At 41.2% G+C, this 16,936-nt stretch overlaps 1 protein-coding gene across 1 annotated transcript in view; it reads right to left on the bottom strand.

Moving 5' to 3' along the window:
- Positions 1–16,020, bottom strand: part of LOC147899372 (uncharacterized) — a 29,213-nt gene extending 13,193 nt beyond the window's left edge. Inside the window, exons 1-7 of the mRNA XM_087377714.1 lie at positions 15,731–16,020; positions 15,060–15,301; positions 14,454–14,548; positions 13,985–14,096; positions 13,066–13,903; positions 12,642–12,804; positions 12,229–12,336 (exon numbers count right to left, since the gene is read on the bottom strand). Of these exons, the coding sequence (XP_087233840.1) occupies positions 12,229–12,336; positions 12,642–12,804; positions 13,066–13,903; positions 13,985–14,096; positions 14,454–14,548; positions 15,060–15,301; positions 15,731–15,925 (1,753 nt within the window). The 5' untranslated portion in view covers positions 15,926–16,020. The remainder of the gene's footprint in view (positions 1–12,228; positions 12,337–12,641; positions 12,805–13,065; positions 13,904–13,984; positions 14,097–14,453; positions 14,549–15,059; positions 15,302–15,730) is intronic.
- Positions 16,021–16,936: the final 916 nt, after the last annotated feature.

Raw genomic sequence — 16,936 nt, 5'->3', positions numbered from 1 at the left:
CAATCGAACTTATTCCCGACAGTAATCCACCGTCGAAACCTCCTTATCGGGTTTCTTACACTCAAAATGAAGAAATCCAAAGACAGGTCATCGAGCTACTCGACAAATGTCACATTCGGCCCAGCCGCAGCCCTTTCGGATCTCCTGTACTACTTGTGGACAAAAAGAATAAGTCAATGCGCCTCTGCATCGACTACCGAGCCCTCAACAAGCTCACTATCAAAAACAAGTATCCATTGCCTCGCATCGATGACCTCTTCGATCAACTTCTACAGGCAACACAATTCTCCAAGATTGATCTTCGTTCAGGTTATCATCAAATTCGAATACAAGAAGGCGATGAGTACAAGACAGCTTTTCGAACAAAGTATGGACACTATGAATGTTTGGTCATACCTTTTGGGTTAAACAATGCCCCGGCCACATTCATGACATTAATGAACGACATCTTCAGGCCTTTCCTCGATAAGTTCGTCATCGTTTACCTCGATGACATCCTCGTTTTCAGCAGATCCCTACATGAGCACAAACAACATCTTCACCAAGTTTTTGAAGTTCTCCGCGCAAATTCTGTCTACATCAACATTAAGAAGAGTGAGTTCTTCAAGACCCAACTCGAATATTTGGGACGTGTTATTTCCACTCAAGGCATCTCTGTGGATCCCAAGAAGGTCGAGGTAATCCGAAACTGGCCTACTCCTAAGAATGTTCATGATGTCCGCTCTTTTCTCGGATTGGCAAACTTCTACCATACAAAGGTCTATCAGTTTTCCGAAATCGTAGCTCCTATATCCGAATTATTGAAAAGCACAGCAATTTTTCAGTGGCTTTCCGAAACAGAGTATAGTTTCCAACTACTCAAGCAAGCACTCACTCAACACCAGTTATGGGTATTGCTGACCCAAACCTTCCGTTTGAGGTCATGACCGACGCTTCCGACATCGCTACAGGAGCAGTCTTGATGCAAGAAGACAGAGTTATTGCTTTTGACAGCCATAAACATTCTGATATCCAAACCCGATATCCGGTTTATGATAAGGAGTTTCTTGCCGTTGTAACATGCTTATCGCTCTTGGAAACATTATCTCATGGGAGCCGACTCTGTGGTCAAGACAGACCATCACTCTCTAAAGTATATCTTTACTCAGCCAGTCATGAACGCTCGAGATCTGGACGACTCCGATGCTACTTGGCAATCCGATGAAGACTTACAACAGTACCCTGACATTTTACAGCAGTATTTTCAGAATTTACAGTGATATTTTCTACATCAGTTCATTATCTCCACCAGGGTCTTATTTTGAGTGGGAGGGGATGTCACGATCTGTGACGTATTCCTTTCTCTATTTCTAGACTTATGGATGGTTTGATGAATGGACACTTGTGGAAGGGTATGCCCTTTCGATGGGACACTTCCTAAGAGGCACAACCTTTGCCCTTTCGATGGGACACTTCCTAATGAGGCACAACCCTTCACAAGAGACATCCTATTGAAGAGACATTCCTATTGTAATGTACCCTCTCATCAAGGGTCACACCCTTCACAAGGGGTACACACCTCTTCATGCACGTACCCTTTGGAGTACACACCTTTTCATGTGTGACTCTTCACACTCTATATAATTTGTTCCACAGAAAGCAAATTCTTCTTCGAAGCCAAATGGTGGAAATTTTCAAAAGAAGGAAATAAGGTGCTTCAAGTGCAACAAGGTGGGACATATAGCAATTGAATGTCCAGAAAGAAAGAAGAATCCAATGGCAAAAGTGCATATAATCGAGAACGAAGCAGCCAAGCAAGAGGGAGACGCGACGCCAAGCCACTCCGATGGTGGAGGTAAGTACTACACATGATTTCATGTTGGAAAGAGCTTTAGCAAAGCTAAACCTAGAGTCATTCCCATCTCATTATAAAGTTAAAGTTGCTTTCACCAAGACGAAGTATAACTACACTAGAGAAGTCAACGATCTAGAAATTTCACTCAATCCTTACAAGGATAGACGAGACTTCCTAGTGGCACCTCTACAAGGAGTTGATATCATTTTAGGAATGCCATGGAGATATCAGTATAATCCTGAGATAGATGATGACTCACATTAGATGTGGATTGAGAAGGACAAAGAAGAAATACGCGTGAAAGATAGATGATGACTCACATCAGATGTGGATTGAGAAGGACAAAGAAGAAATATGCGTGGAGTTCTATGAAAATAGAAATCAGTCCAGAGCAATTAGGAAACGTGAGAAAACATATTTGATTTTGGTGAATACAGCAACGGTTACTCAGCCAAATACTAAGCCTATACACCAAAAGTTTCTTTCTCAAATTTTTGATTGTTTCTTAGAGGATTTACCACCCGAATGACCATGCTCTCGACGTGAAGATCATAGGATAGAAATCCTACCAAGCAATACTCCACCTTGCAAGGCTCTTTATAGAGTCAACCAGTTAGAACAAAAAGAAATTCAAAAGCAAGTGGAGGAACTAATACAGAGAGGATTGATAAGACCCAGTAGTTCATTTTATGGGACACCTGTTTTATTTGTCAGAAAGAAAAATGAAACCTATCGAATGTGCATAGACTATCGTGCACTAAACAAAATCATAGTGAAGAACAAATATCCAATCACTAGGATTGATGATCTTTTAGACAAATTGAAAGGAGACAAATTAAATCTGGCTATCATCAAGTTCGTATGGTAGAAGAGGATATATACAAGACTACCTTCAGAACTCAAACGAGACATTATGAATTCCTAGTTATGTCTTTAGGGCTAACTAATGCTCTAGCTACTTTCAGTAGAATGATGAATAGAATCTTTCTTAAACACCAAGATTATGTGGTGGTATTCTTCGATGATATTCTGGTGTTCAGCAAAGACATTGAGGAGCATAAGGAACATCTATAGTTAGTCTTTTCACTTTTGAAAGAAAATCAATTGTACATAAATTCCAAAAATAGTAGTTTGTTTCAAAATCAAATAGAGTATTTGTATCACATAGTATCTGCCGATGGGATTCAAGTAGATCCAAAAAAGATTGAATGTAAAGTCACATGGCCTAAACCCTGAGACATATACAAATTAAGATCATTCTTGGGATTGTGTAGCTTCTAAAGGAAGTTTGTTAAGAATTTCGCATTCATTGTACATCCATTGACAGACCTTAGAAAAGCTAAGTATTACCGAGCGTCAAGATAAATCCTTTGTAGCTTTGAAAGAAGCTCTTGCACAAGCTCCTATGTTGCAACTACCAGATTTCTCTAGACCCTTGTTTGTAGTTGTAACTGATGCTGGTGGATATGGAATTAGAGCCGTGCTTATGCAAGATGGACATCTTGAGCCGAAAATTAAAACCAGCGGAATGCAGTTATAATACATATGATAAAGAATTAACCGCTGTTGTGGATGCCTTACAAATGTGGAAACATTATTTGATGGGAGTTGAGTTTCTTATCAAAATCGATCAACAAAGTATCAAGCATTTGTTTACTCAGCCACTAATATCCGATAGGCACATCAAGTGGTCATCATTTATACAAAGTTTTCAGCCCATGATTCAGTGTCAACCTTGTAAAGAGAATGTAGTTGCTGATGCTCTCAGCAGAAAGCCAAGTATTAATCACATCACTACTGTAGAGACCCAGCCTTTCGATGCTTTGTGTGGTTAGTTAGGGATGCCTAACTAGCTTGTGTTTTGCCATGCTAGATGGTTGGTATTAGGTGATTCCATGTTAATATTGATGTTGCTAGTGTTATTGGTGGTGTGCTTGATTATTGTACTTTGAGCGCGGTTATGTTGGGATTGGTTGATTCGGTGATTCGTTCCATCGATTGTTAATAACTAATGTAATTAGTGGCTTGAGTACAGGTGATGGAACTCACAATGAGGATTGGAGTTAGTGCAAGGGTACCAATCAAGGTGTTTATGACCATGGGCCAATTTTTGTATTTCTTAAATATTGGAGAGGACATAAATCAATTTTGGGCCCAAAGAGGCTATGCAAAGCAAATCTCTTATTTTGGAAGAGAGGATAATTTTGTGTCCTTGTGCTTTATGAAATATTATAAATACTCTAGATGAGGAAGCATGAGCCACTCATCTAGGGGGGAAGATTGTACCCAGTCTACTTGTTGCTATCAATATGTGATTGTGTTCTTCTTCTCCAATGTGACCTCATCAGTTCCTAAAGTCAAACACGCAACTGAGCTCAGTTGCAATCCAAGCAAGAGAGATGTTATGAAAATTATATTTTTGGTATATCTTACTTTGGACATTATTATTTTAGTCAAGTGTGACTATGGCTAAGTATTTCATAGGAGTGCACCGGACGCGGCGAAGACCCTAGTGGATGCTTTGTGTGGTTAATTGGGGACGCCTAAGTAGCTTGTGTTTTGCCATGCTAGATGGTCAGTATTGTGGGTGATTCCATGTTAATACTGATGTCGCTAGTGTTATTGGTGTTGTGCTTGCTTGATTATTGTACTTTGAGCACGGTTATGTTGGGATCGGTTGATTCGGTGATTCGTTCAATTGATTTTTAATAACTACTGTAATTGACGGCTTTAGTACAGGTGATGGAAGTCACAACGAGGATTGGAGTTAGTGCGAGGGTACTAATCGAGGTGTCGCACAGTGTATCTTTTATGGCCATGGGTCAATTTTTATATTTCTTAAATATTACAAAGTTAGCTAATATATTTTGGAGAAAACATAAATCAATTTTGCACCCAAAGAGGCTATGTAAAGCAAATCCCTTATTTTGGAAGAGAGGATAATTTTGTGTCCTTGTGCTTTCATGATATATTATAAATACTCTAGATGAGGAAGCGTGAGCCACTCATCTAGGGAGGGAGATTGTACTGAGTCTACTTGTCGCTATCAATATGTGATTGTGTTCTTCTCCAATTGAGTGAAGTGGTTAATTTGTGTAGAAAGATCTCCTTTTGGTTTTAGAAAATTGCTCTATTGTGACCCTCACTCACCAAGGGCCTATCAGGCCTTTTCTGCCACTATGAAGTATCTCACACTTGAGGCTCCTCCCACGTTGGAGCTGAGAAAGGTGATGGTAGAAGATTCAAGGACGTTGATGCAGTGCTGATGGAAAACATGAGGCCAAACATGAACAAAATGTTGGGCGATGTATTTTGTAGGAACCAATTATTTTTCATGGAGGTTGCTTTCAAGGTGAGAATGGATCGACTACCCGTGGACTCTACTGAGCAAACTGAAGCTAAACATGAACAAAATGTTGGGCGATGTATTTTGTAGGAACCAACTATTTTTCATGGAGGTTGCTTTCAAGGTGAAAACGGATCGACTACCCGTGGACTCTACTGAGCAAACTGAAGCCAATTTTTTGAAGAAATAGAGGGTTGGTTTTCTTGATGCTAAAAGTGCCATGTTCCTTGAATTCACTTTAGTGCAAGCCAAAGCTTTTATCTAGCCTTGCTTTCTATCAAGACAATCTTTGTAGGCCCTATATGTCTCTCCAAAAACTATAAATCTTCCTATTTTTGAATGATCCCCTCCTCTCTTGAGGAGTTCCTTACATTGGAACATCCCACACTTTCACTTATAATTGATGGGAGATTTGGAGCTATAGCAGCATATTTGGGTAATATTTGAGCATCCTTGGCAGCTTGTTTGGGCAATTCTGAGCATAATGCCTCCTCCCATGACAAGAGAAGAAAGTGTTTGAAATCATACCCAATTACACATGCTTTTCCAGAGCAGCTTGTCTAGAAAGCATTACCAAGGATGTCAGGCAAACAAAGGTGGCAAGAAAATCAAGCTCCACCAAGTCCTTCAAGAGTTCCTATCGAAGCAATCTCCCTCAGAACCAGCTCATAAGTGACTTTGTGTGCAGACCCTTTCATGAGTAAAGTAGGGATAAGAAAAGAGATCATTATCAACTAATTGTAGCAAGGATCGCTGGGGGTTAGGACCACTATCCCAAACCTAGCCTTGCCTTCTCAATAGACTAGGGAATTAAATGCCATGAATGATGGATGTAGCATAGTCACCTTTTTGCATAGTCACTATTCTCTCCTCTTTCATAGCATGCCTTGTAATTGTCTAGATAGTCGGATGCCAGTGCCTCATTTTGTCCTTATTCCAACTATTAGGTCAAGGAATGTGAGAGGTTTTTTTAACAATACAAGAGGCTTGCATAGTCACTATTTCTCATCTCTTTCACATTATGCCTTGTAATAGTCTAGATAGTCGGATGTTAGTGTTCAACAAGTTATAAAATTAGGTCATGGAATGTGAGAGGTTTTTGTAACAATATGAGAGGAAACCTTGCATGAGCTGCACTTTGAGAGACGAGCCCGATTTTGTTTCTTCAAGAAACATAGATTTTGGACCTTTGCAAGTAATGTCATCAAGGATCGTCATGGCTCCTTGATCATGGTCTTTGAGAAAGAATGATAGGGATGTTGGAGATTCCAATCATTCCCCTAGAAAGGATACAACTAGTGAAGAAAAATTGTTCGTTGGAGCTTCAAAGTAGAAGGGGGGTTGAGGGATGAAGTATTTGTTGTATATCTTGGGCAAGACATGGTAATTTGATTTTTAAATGATATTCAAAATCCTCATTCCCTTTAGAGGGAGCCTCTGGCGAGGCTGCTCCAAGTGTAAGACAACAAAGAGTGATCTCACATTCTCATACTTGCTAATATCCCAGTGGACCATTCCCTATGTAAGTAAGGCCAGTCACCAATATAGAGCCTATCAAGTCGCGCCAATAGTCCATGATGGCAGCACTGGCCAAAGGATCCTTCTCCCTAATAGAAAAGATGATCTGCTCCGACCTCTCTATCAGTCTCATACCTGGAATATCCCAACGGACCCTTTCCTATGTAAGTAAGGGCCCAGTCACCAAGATAGAACCCATGGAGTCGCTCCAATAGCCAAAGGATCCCGCTCCCTAATGGAAAAAATGATCTACTCCAACCTACCCGTCTTGGTTTCATGTATAAGATACTATTGGATTTTTTGGTGCATATGATAGCAACCAAGACTAAAACAGAAAAAAAATGGAAAAGATTAGAGTAGTATGTGCTCAGCACAGAGTACAGCTTGTACAACTTAACCTTCACGTCCCCGTCCTAAGGTGTGGCTAGCAAAGACCAAGATGATGTTAGAAATGTGAACTTGTTGAGGGAGAGTGGCTTAGTGAAGATATTTGTGACTTGTTCTTGTGTTGAATTGTAAGCAGGCTTATTTCTTCATTGAGGGCTTTTTCTTGAATGAAGTGGTAATGCACTTCCAATGAGTTTTTTATGGCATGAAACATAGGGCTCTTTGCTAGTTAAATGTTGCTCATATTGTCAAAATAGGGTACTATAGGTTCTCCCGAAAGAATCTCAATCTCTAAAGAAGCCAAAGGATCTCGCTCCCTAATGAAAAAGATGATCTACTCTAACCTGCCCGTCTCAGTTCCATGTATAAGATTGCTCTGAACCAAATTGCTTCACGTGCAACATTAGTGGATCCTTTGTACTCTGCTTCTCTAGAAAACAAGGCCATTGTTGGTTGTTCTTGGTTTGCGATTCCAAGACTAAAGTTGAATCTAGTGGTGAATCTTATGTCATTCACACTACTTGCCCAATCCGCATTGGTATATCCATGGTAGTGTAAATCAAATAACTTGGCATAATGCAATCCATAATCCCATGTACCATGCAAGTGTTTTTGAGTACTCTTTTTTGCTGCAATAAGGTGATGTTCTTGCATGAATAGTCATGACTGTGCACACAAATTGAGTAAGATATGTTTGGCTTGGTGATAGTCAAGTAGATCAAGTTGCCAATGAGTTATCTTATTGGTGAGGATCTAAAGTAGCAAAATTCTGAAGTGCTCACAGTTTGATGTTGCTTTCCATAGGAGTCGGGATCGACTTAGAGTCATGTAGATAAAAAAGCTACTTGCTTTGTGAAAGTGTGATTCCAATATCATCCTCCACATTTCTATCCCAAGAAAATCATGGAGTACACCCATATTCTTCATGTTAAACTCTGAAATGAGCTGACCTTTTGCTTCTGTAATGAGATATCTGTTGGAATTTGCTATGATCAAGTCATTAAGATAAAGAACTACAAGAATGATATCTTCATTAGTATTTTTGATGTAGAGGAACGAACCGGGATTCAACAATTGAAAACCTAATGCAAGAAAGTGATTGTGAATTCTTCGGGCGCCTATTTGTAGAAATGTTGCAAACCTTCTTTTCCTTTGTTGGAATTCTATTTGTGAGATAGACTGCAGTTTCCATGCTTGGGTCCAATAAGTTTTGGGAAAATTCTTCTCGTCTAGCATCATGCATCTGATTGTCTCTTTGCCAATGACATTACTTTTCCTTTCTACAAGTCTATTTGCTAAGGTGTATACCTACATGAAAATTGGCTCTTTATGACATGATGTATGTAGGACTTATTGAACTCTTTTATTGTCACATTGAAGGGTCTTTATCTATTTGCAAATCTACTTTTCTACCAAAGATTTGAACTCTTTAAAGGCATTGATGGCATTTGGCTTTTATTTAAGAAAGGAGATCCAAGTCTTTTTGGATTGAACATTAGTAAAGATGATGAAATACAAGGCTATGTTCAATGATTGATTTGAGGCATAACCCAAAGTACTTGAGTGTGTGATCTGGAGTATATCTATGCTCCTAGGTCATGAAGTGGAAAGTGGTTGTCGACGTTGCTTTCCCATAGAACATGATTGACGAATATCCTTTTGGAAGTAGACATGCCAAAGGCTTTGAACCATATTTGTCTGCTTAAGTGAAACCAAGCTCTTGAAGTTGAGGGTGCAAACCTCTAGTGCCATAACTAGGCATCGTGGGATCTATGAGAAGATGAATAGGTGTAGGCGAAGAAAGCTTAAGCATTCTTCTGATCTTGGCACTTTTTGCTATGACTTTTTTTGGCTTGTACAACTTGAGGTTTCTGCTACCAAACCTATTGAAGACTAGCTTAGCTCCATGTCAGTCATTTGACGAGCTGAAAAGAGGTTTTGGCATCTCCTATGCTATGTACAGACTCCATAAGTCTGTAGAGGAACGCCAACAATGCCTAATATCTTGTGAGGGATTTCACCCATCACTACATTCTCCCTTGCATTTATGTTTGTTCTGATGCAACTCTGAAAACCATTCTTCCTTATGTGACATGATTATTTGCTCTAGTGATGATCCCCTCTATTGGAGTTACCACTTTGTCTAGGATTCCATGTCTCCCTTTAATTGGAAGGAACATGCTGAAGTGCGGAAGATGGTGCTGCTTGATAATTTTGAGAATGTCAGCCAAGACTGTGTATAGTGGCTTTTGGCTTATTGATTTTTCTGGTTTGAGTTCAATTGATTTCTACCTTGGCCTCTTTGAGAACACCTGCCCTCCACATCTACTCTTACATAGGAATAACTTCAAAAGTCGATGGAGCATCCCTTGTAACGTCTATCTTTAGCCAAGAACACCTGCCCTCCACATCTACTCTTACATAGGAATAACTTCAAAAGTTGATGGAGCATCCCTTGTAACTATTGTTGTCACAATTGCTCACAGTCCTTGCCTAGATTGTTCAATGCAATTTAAACAAGTTGTTCACTCTTAGTTTCATGTCTAATGCAAACCAACTAATTTGCAAGATCTTTAAGTCAGATTAGGTAGTCAAGACCTGTCTCGGACTATGATTTCTTGGCATTGTTGAGTCAACTCCCAAGCATGATTACTTTGGACATGTTCTTTGCATTGAATTTGTTTTCCAATGCTTTCCATTCATTTAGAGCAAATGTCTGTCCTCTAATTATCAAAATCATGACATGACAAGTGTTGATTGAGTTTGCTCATTCCATTGTGGTTATTGTAAAGCTTATTCGCAGGAGATTCGTGTCTTTTCTCCGACTTGGTGACAATACTCCACAATTTCCTTGATTGAAAAAAGGTCATAGTTTTGCTATTGGAGTTGACGTCATCATGTGACTTGGTCATCGTGGAACAACTTGATGTGGAAAACCTATTAAAAAAAGATTATGGCAGCAATATGTTGAAAATAGCCAACAAAACACCTTTACAATGGCGTGTGAAGTGCAAAAAGCTGCCAAGTGTCCTGTAGCCAAAGCATATCATTATGCCAAATGAGCCATTGACATGCTGAACTCAAAGGGGACAAAATGTATGAATGTGAAACCACGATAGATGCTATGGGACTGACTCCATTTGAAACTAATCGGGATTTTCAAGAAGCAAGGCCTTACTTGTCTTTTTGGAGTTCGATCTCCTCTAAAGATGCGCTAGTCTAAAAGCTAGACTAGACGTCGTGGCGAGAAAGTAGCATCAAAAGATATTTTTTCCCTTGCTGTTTCAGGTGTTGGTTTAAAGGTATGATGATGCCGAGCTGTCATCATTGAAGGGGCTTTAATCAATCAATCAAGTCTTGGATCTAATGAATTCAAAATTAAAAAACAGCAAAGCAAGGTGGTCAAAAACTTTCGTAAGTGGTGACAAGTACCTAGAGCATAAAATGCCATGCACTTCTCCTTTTGACTCCATGTGGAAAATATGCTGTGGTCCTATGCATGTGGCTGATGTAAGCCTGCTGCTTACTTGTGTGTTTGCAACTTTGCTTGGTCGTGTCCATTGTCAATGTCGGTCTCGTTGTCTAGGCAGTTTGATCCCTGAGTAGCTTCGGTGGTTGGAACACGGACGCAGGAAGGCCTTGGTCGTGGGATTCTACTGCGTGATTCGAAAGGCAGTTGTGAACGCGGCGCAGGGTGCCACCGTGGTCACGTGGTTGCGGCGGCTGTCCCGCGTCTGTGAGTAGCCTAGACGACTTCGAAGGTTTAATTATGCATTGCATGAAAGCAGACTGTAGTGCAGCAATGGAAGCTCTAGCAAACTAGGATGCCTTCACAACAGATGCACTGCCCATCGGGAGTCTGGAGCAACAGGCAGACGGGCTAGTGGAATAAGGCCTGCGATGGTAGAACGGCAGACGAGAGAGTAGAGAGGCTAGGCGGCAGCGCGGAAAGGGTTGAGGGCTGTGAAATGCGACGTAGATTTTGGGCTAGGCACAGGTCAGCCGCCCACTGAACGCGACGCGGGCAGAATTGTGGCATTGGTTCGGGATCTTCTACCACGCATTTCCGTCACAACGCGTCGTTTAAAGCAGTGCCCTTGTCTGCAATAAGAGCTACATATCTACGCAGAGGTGTTGGACTTGGCTCAGGGCTGTTGAAAAGCCTGAGCAGAAGTAGCGAGATCTTCAAGGGACTAATGATGACGAAAAAACGTCCATCGAGATCTCTCCCCAATGAACCTTGCACTTTGAACAAGGGAGGACCTCCAACATCTACTGCAAACACTGAGAAAAAAGGAACTCTCTCCTCAATTGTTCAACCACACTGTCAAACTGACGGAAATCTGGGAACACGAGAAGCTGAAATGCTTTGAACTGAGATTCCTTGAGCTAGGTAGACTAAAACTTTAAAGTATAGCTCTCTCTCCTTAGGCTACAATATGAAGTCTTGCAAAAGGATGCAAGCACAAGAAACCATTGGCTGTTTGAGAAAGTAGAGAGGAGTGCATACGATAAATAAGTGTACACTACTTGTATTACTAATATCTTTACTCCTTAGGGTTAGGGTTAGAGGTTTGTCTCTATGCCTTTGCACAATCTCTGAAGCATCCTTAAACATTTTCTAGATTGGTAGTAACCACTACTCGAAACCTCTTTGCCCCGTCCGCCCCCCTCCCCCTCCCCCTCCTTTCCCTAAAAACAAGTTATGGCCTCAGTATATCTTGGGTTTCAGCCTGTCTGAGTGCTTCGAAGTGAGATATCTTAAGCTATGTGCTCTCTTTTTAGGCTACAAGATGAGCACAAGAACTGCTACAAAGGAAGCAAGTACAAGAAACCAAATATATACATGTTTATCCCTTAAGGTTAAGGTTTGTCTCAATGCCCTTACACTCTTCTTAACAAATCACCAACCATCTCTAAAGCATCCTCGAACATTTGAAAATTGGTTGTAACCAGTGCTCCAAACCACTTCCCCCCCCCCCCCCCCCCCCGCCCCCAAAAAAAAAAAAAGTTGATGGCCTTCGTAGATCCTAGATTTCAGCCTGTCTGAATTTCTTTTTGGAAAGCAAGGTAGCATTGCTGCTACAGGAAAAATGCTGTTGACAATCCAACTTAATCAACAAAAGATATATAGTATACATACTTTGATGTACACGGCCATACAAGAATTTTTCGCCCCTCCAAAACTCCAAAGGTCTTGATCGTCTCCTGTTACTGCGCCTTACTCCATTTTCCCATGTCGTTCCTGAGCCTGCCATATTGCAGTAAGTTCACTTGAATCAATCTTTCTTGTTCAGTCAGCACATGCAAACGAATGATTTACAATCCTAAGCAAAAAAGAAACAGCAAATGAACCAAAATAAATAAGGAAATCCTATGATCTTGTCAGCATGAAATCTGCTATTTGGATTTCAATCATGCGCTGGTGAAGATGTCGCCAGTTATAGCAAAAATCAGAGAGTAAGAAAACTATTTGAACGTGTAGATATTTGAGCTTATCGTTGAATTGGCTACATGAAGCATCAAAAAACAAAAGGTTTTCTCTAGGCAAAAAACCTGCAAGGCTGTCACGTCGTTTCATAACTTTCTTTCTCTTTGCACTGTTTTTGTTTTGAAGCTTGCTCAGTTGTTTGTTCTGATCCACCTTATCAGTAGTAATTTTTGGCACTTCAGTGATAGAAACTGAGTTTGTGTCTTCCCTCAAAGGTGAACTCTTTCCCTGCCATTATCAAATCCAGCTGTGATATTAAAGAATGAAAGAAATAATGAAAAATATTGCCAGAAAAGAAGCACACGCGTGCTTGAGCGAACTCTGCCTCCCTTTGTAGTCAAAAGAATCAAGCAAACCTTATTAGAAATACATACTACTAACAAATGAAGACAGCTTATTCATAAGTTGTTCTCAACCATATAGATGCTACAAATTCAAAGCCCTATATGTGATCTGACATGCCAGGTCTCAGATAGTAGAGGTGGCCACCTGAACTGTTTTTACTGGGCTTGCACATGACTGAAGGCGAGGCGAATCTCTTTCTGTACTTGCTGGTGATGCTGGTTCGAAAAGTGAAGAGTCCATTGCATTGTCAAAATCTATCTTCCATTTCCCACTACCTTCCGTAGCATTCTCCCTCTTAAAGCCAATAGCTGCAAGAGGATTTGAAGGTGGGGTTGGGGATGTGTATGGAGTTCTCTTGATTGCTGCAAGAGGATTTGAAGGTGGGGTTGGGGATGTGCAAGGAGTTCTTTTGATTGCTGCACTTTTATTATGTGGTGTTACTTTCACATGCTCCAGGTTAACTTTAGCTTCTTCCTGGGAATGTCTTGCATTCTTATCAGCAGCAGAGCTGTTTCCAGGCTTAGAAAAGGCCTCTTTGACTGGGACCTGTACATTGCCACACTCCTGCAATATTGTTGACAGCCCTTCCAAATCTTCAATTGGTCCACCCTTACCAGAAATCAGGTCTGTCTGATTGCAAATGCTATGGCCATTGTCTTTTGCAGATGGAAAAGGAGACTCATCATCGGACAACACAATTAGCATATCGGAGGTGTTATCCACATAATCTGCTTTGCTAGTCTCATCTCGAGACAAATTTTCCGATCTCACAGAATCAGAGTGCATAGAGAATGAATGAACAGATTGGGAATCTTGAACAGGCGAAGGAGATCTTTTTTCTTTTCTAAGCTCTGGACTTTTAACAAAGGTACAAGACTTCACATTCTTATCCTCTTCCTCTGCAAGCTGCTCTTCATCCAAAGATTGAACCTGCTTTGCATATGAAGGAAGATCAAGAGTAATAGACCTGGATCGTCTTCTCCTGCAAGGGAAGGTATACTGATCAGGAAATTGTGCAGGCTTGCTGCAGAATAGCTTTGATAGCACAGAAATCGTATACCACCTTTGGGTCCCTGCACGACGAACACATGGCCGCCGTGCTCTTGAGTTTTCACCAATTTGGCTACTGCAAAGATCATCTTCTCCCCTGATCTTGCGCATGATTGCTTCTGAAGCTGCAAAACCTCAAAAGAAATTCCCGTCAACGTCTAACAGTTCATTGGGCATTTTTACCTATTAGCACTTCAGAATAACATATAAACATTCCACTTGAGCAAGAAAATGTCCCTCTCGTTCATGCACTTTTTACAACCCACGAAACCTCAGGGCAGTACAAGCCATTAACGTCTCCTGTTCCCTCTTTAAGGCAGAGTTGGCAGCCTTACAGGAAAACGAGACGTATGACAACGCATGAATGTTGGAACATGTTTGTAAGTCAGAGAGACAGACTTAGACTAGGGATCACAATTCTGCTGTAACGTCTAGTGAATATTTTGCATCTACTTCCCCACAAAATCATGAAAGAAATTTACCTTCTCTTTCATCTTCAGCTTCCCAGAATGCATGTACATCGTGAGGAATTTTCGAGTCTCCTAATGCACCTTTGTTGATTATTGATCCAAAAGGTCTGAGGAAAAGTATAGATGGAAAATAGAGTTAGGATGAGAAGCCTCTTTGTGTGAATATAATTACAAGGCGTCCAGGCTCAAACATGCGAAGCTGTAGATGGTGGTGGTGAAAGAGAAAGGCTACAATGTATAAGAGCAGAAAAATTAAAATCTAGCAACATGACACTCGTTTGTCATGTTTGAGGATATCAAAATTCCAAAGTTGTTTAAAGAAACTTCAGGTTCGCTTGAATATGACATGGTCTGTTCCGCATCATGTTGCTCAACAGAAAAATGTGGATGCAAATGAAATAGTGGCAAAGAGCGCAGTTGTTGTACTCCTTGCTCCAGGCAATCAAGACTGGTTTTCCTATAGAGTTCACGGGGAACTATTTACTTTGATGTGCTATCTTTTTAACAGAGTGCCTTTTATATGAATCGGTTTTACGGGTCCTGTACTAAACATGCAGAACATTTCCTCACTACAAAAATTCTCTTAGCCAGATAAAAGATAAAGTGCCTGAACGTTACCTGAGATCTACCTTGAATGGCCGATGAGAAGTGATCCGGTTACTTCCTTCCCGCCTCAAGAACCCGTGCCTCCGAGAAAGCTTCCCGGAAATTGCGTTTTCCTTTCCATCCGCATATTCACTTCTAGTCAAACAAGACGATTTCCCCAACTTGTCTGATGCTTCGAATCCCTTCCACTTGTCAGTTGGCGCCAAGCATTGGTTCGTGTGTGAATTCGCTTGGAGCGAGAATTCGTTGGATGCCTACGCAACAGCGATGTGTTGTTAGTTGTCTGACGGGAACAAGCTAAAGCGGGGATTGCATTTTCTTTACGGAGATCCAATAGCAAAATGATCATTGTAGTTTTCAAGCGGTACGATGCCAACGGCGAGGGAATATCACTGGCATTCGAAATTCATAAGTCGCTGGAAGGTAGACGCATTTATACGTTATGGAATTCCTGCATGAATGCTTGAGGAACCAACAACGGGGAGTGGAGGAAAATTCCGAAGGTTTTCCAACCGCAGCGCGTGTAAGCGGACGGAGAAGACAAATCCCGCACAGCGGAGCATCATAATGATTCATTATATATATCCGGCTACTCTCGTCCACCAAAAGGTTTCTTCTGCGATTTACGTTCTCACGAGGAAATGAGAAGCAAGAAAGGGAGGACGGAGGGAGTGCGGGGATACCTCAAGGGATAAGAAGCGATGGACGTCTTGGAAATCCAGTTCGGTGGTGTCGTCGACGGAGAGTTTGGGGAAGCAGTAGGGCATCAAGGAAGCGAGGTCGTTCTCATCGTCATCCTCATCAAGATCGAAGGGGAAGGGAGCGGAGGAAGAAGGGCGAGGAGGGGAAGGGGAAGCCATAGCCATAGAGATTTCCATAGCAATTGAAGCTGATGCAGAGGAGAATTGTCTGTAGAAGAAGATGAAGTCTGAAGAAGAAGAAGAAGAAGAAGAAGAATATGGAGAAGAATGGATTTTTGATTGAAGCAGAAGAAGATGACTTTGAATCAAAGTGTATTTGAACTCCAACGTTCACCTCCTTTAAGCATCTTCACACCCATCTCCTCACTTTTTGAAGTTTGCAATCATCACTCCTAGAAAAAAACCCGCCCTTTAGTGTATTTTGCACCGGCTAAATTTGGGAAAAACCGACTAAAATTTTGGTGTGCCTTTAACATCTCGGTTGAGATTTTGAATATTTTAGTGTAAAAACCGGCAAATGTGTATGTTTTGAGACTAAAAAACCGGCTGGCTTGGAGATTTTCCTTAAAGTAATTGGTTGGGAAAAAAGTTTGCATGCATGCACCCTCGCCTTTGGCTCGGTTCACTAAGGGCCTCCGGCTCGGCTCGGTTCTCACCCCAGCAATGCACACACCTCGGTGGACGTGTGAGCACCTTGCAGGTTTGCACGGATTGCACTCGCACACCCAATTGCACCATTGGTGGCGATTTCCTTCCGCACATCCATGCTTCACAGGATCCACCCGGAAATCGCTCTGGGTATGCTCATGTTACTCTACACTACTAAGTTGGAGCCTATCAAAACCAATTTTAAGCTAGGTTGGAATGGACCCTACCAGTTAGTGGAAGTTTTTGACAATGCGACAGTGTAATTTCGTAGACTTGGAATTTTTCGAGTTGTACAATGGAAGTAAAGTAAAGCCATATTGAGCAAGAAGTTCTTCAGGCATACGGAACTCAGAAATAAATAACTTGGTTGACAATGCCTTGGTAAATTTTGTGGAAGACAGTGTGCCAGCTTGCTGTTTAATTGTGGTAGACCAAGTGCATCGTGTTCTGTCACGTGGCATGATTAACATTAAGGGCTTATTAATGCAGAATCATCATGCTAAAGCAAGGGATGCTCATGCAACCATTGCTTTGACAGGA

This window comes from Dipteris shenzhenensis, chromosome 8, assembly GCF_047967505.1.
Source record: "Dipteris shenzhenensis isolate YYH24624 ecotype China chromosome 8, Dip_SZ_1.0, whole genome shotgun sequence".
In the NCBI taxonomy this organism is placed as follows: Eukaryota; Viridiplantae; Streptophyta; class Polypodiopsida; order Gleicheniales; family Dipteridaceae; genus Dipteris; species Dipteris shenzhenensis.
The sequence above is the reverse complement of the archived record's forward strand: the minus strand, read 5'-3'. Positions and strand labels throughout refer to the sequence as shown.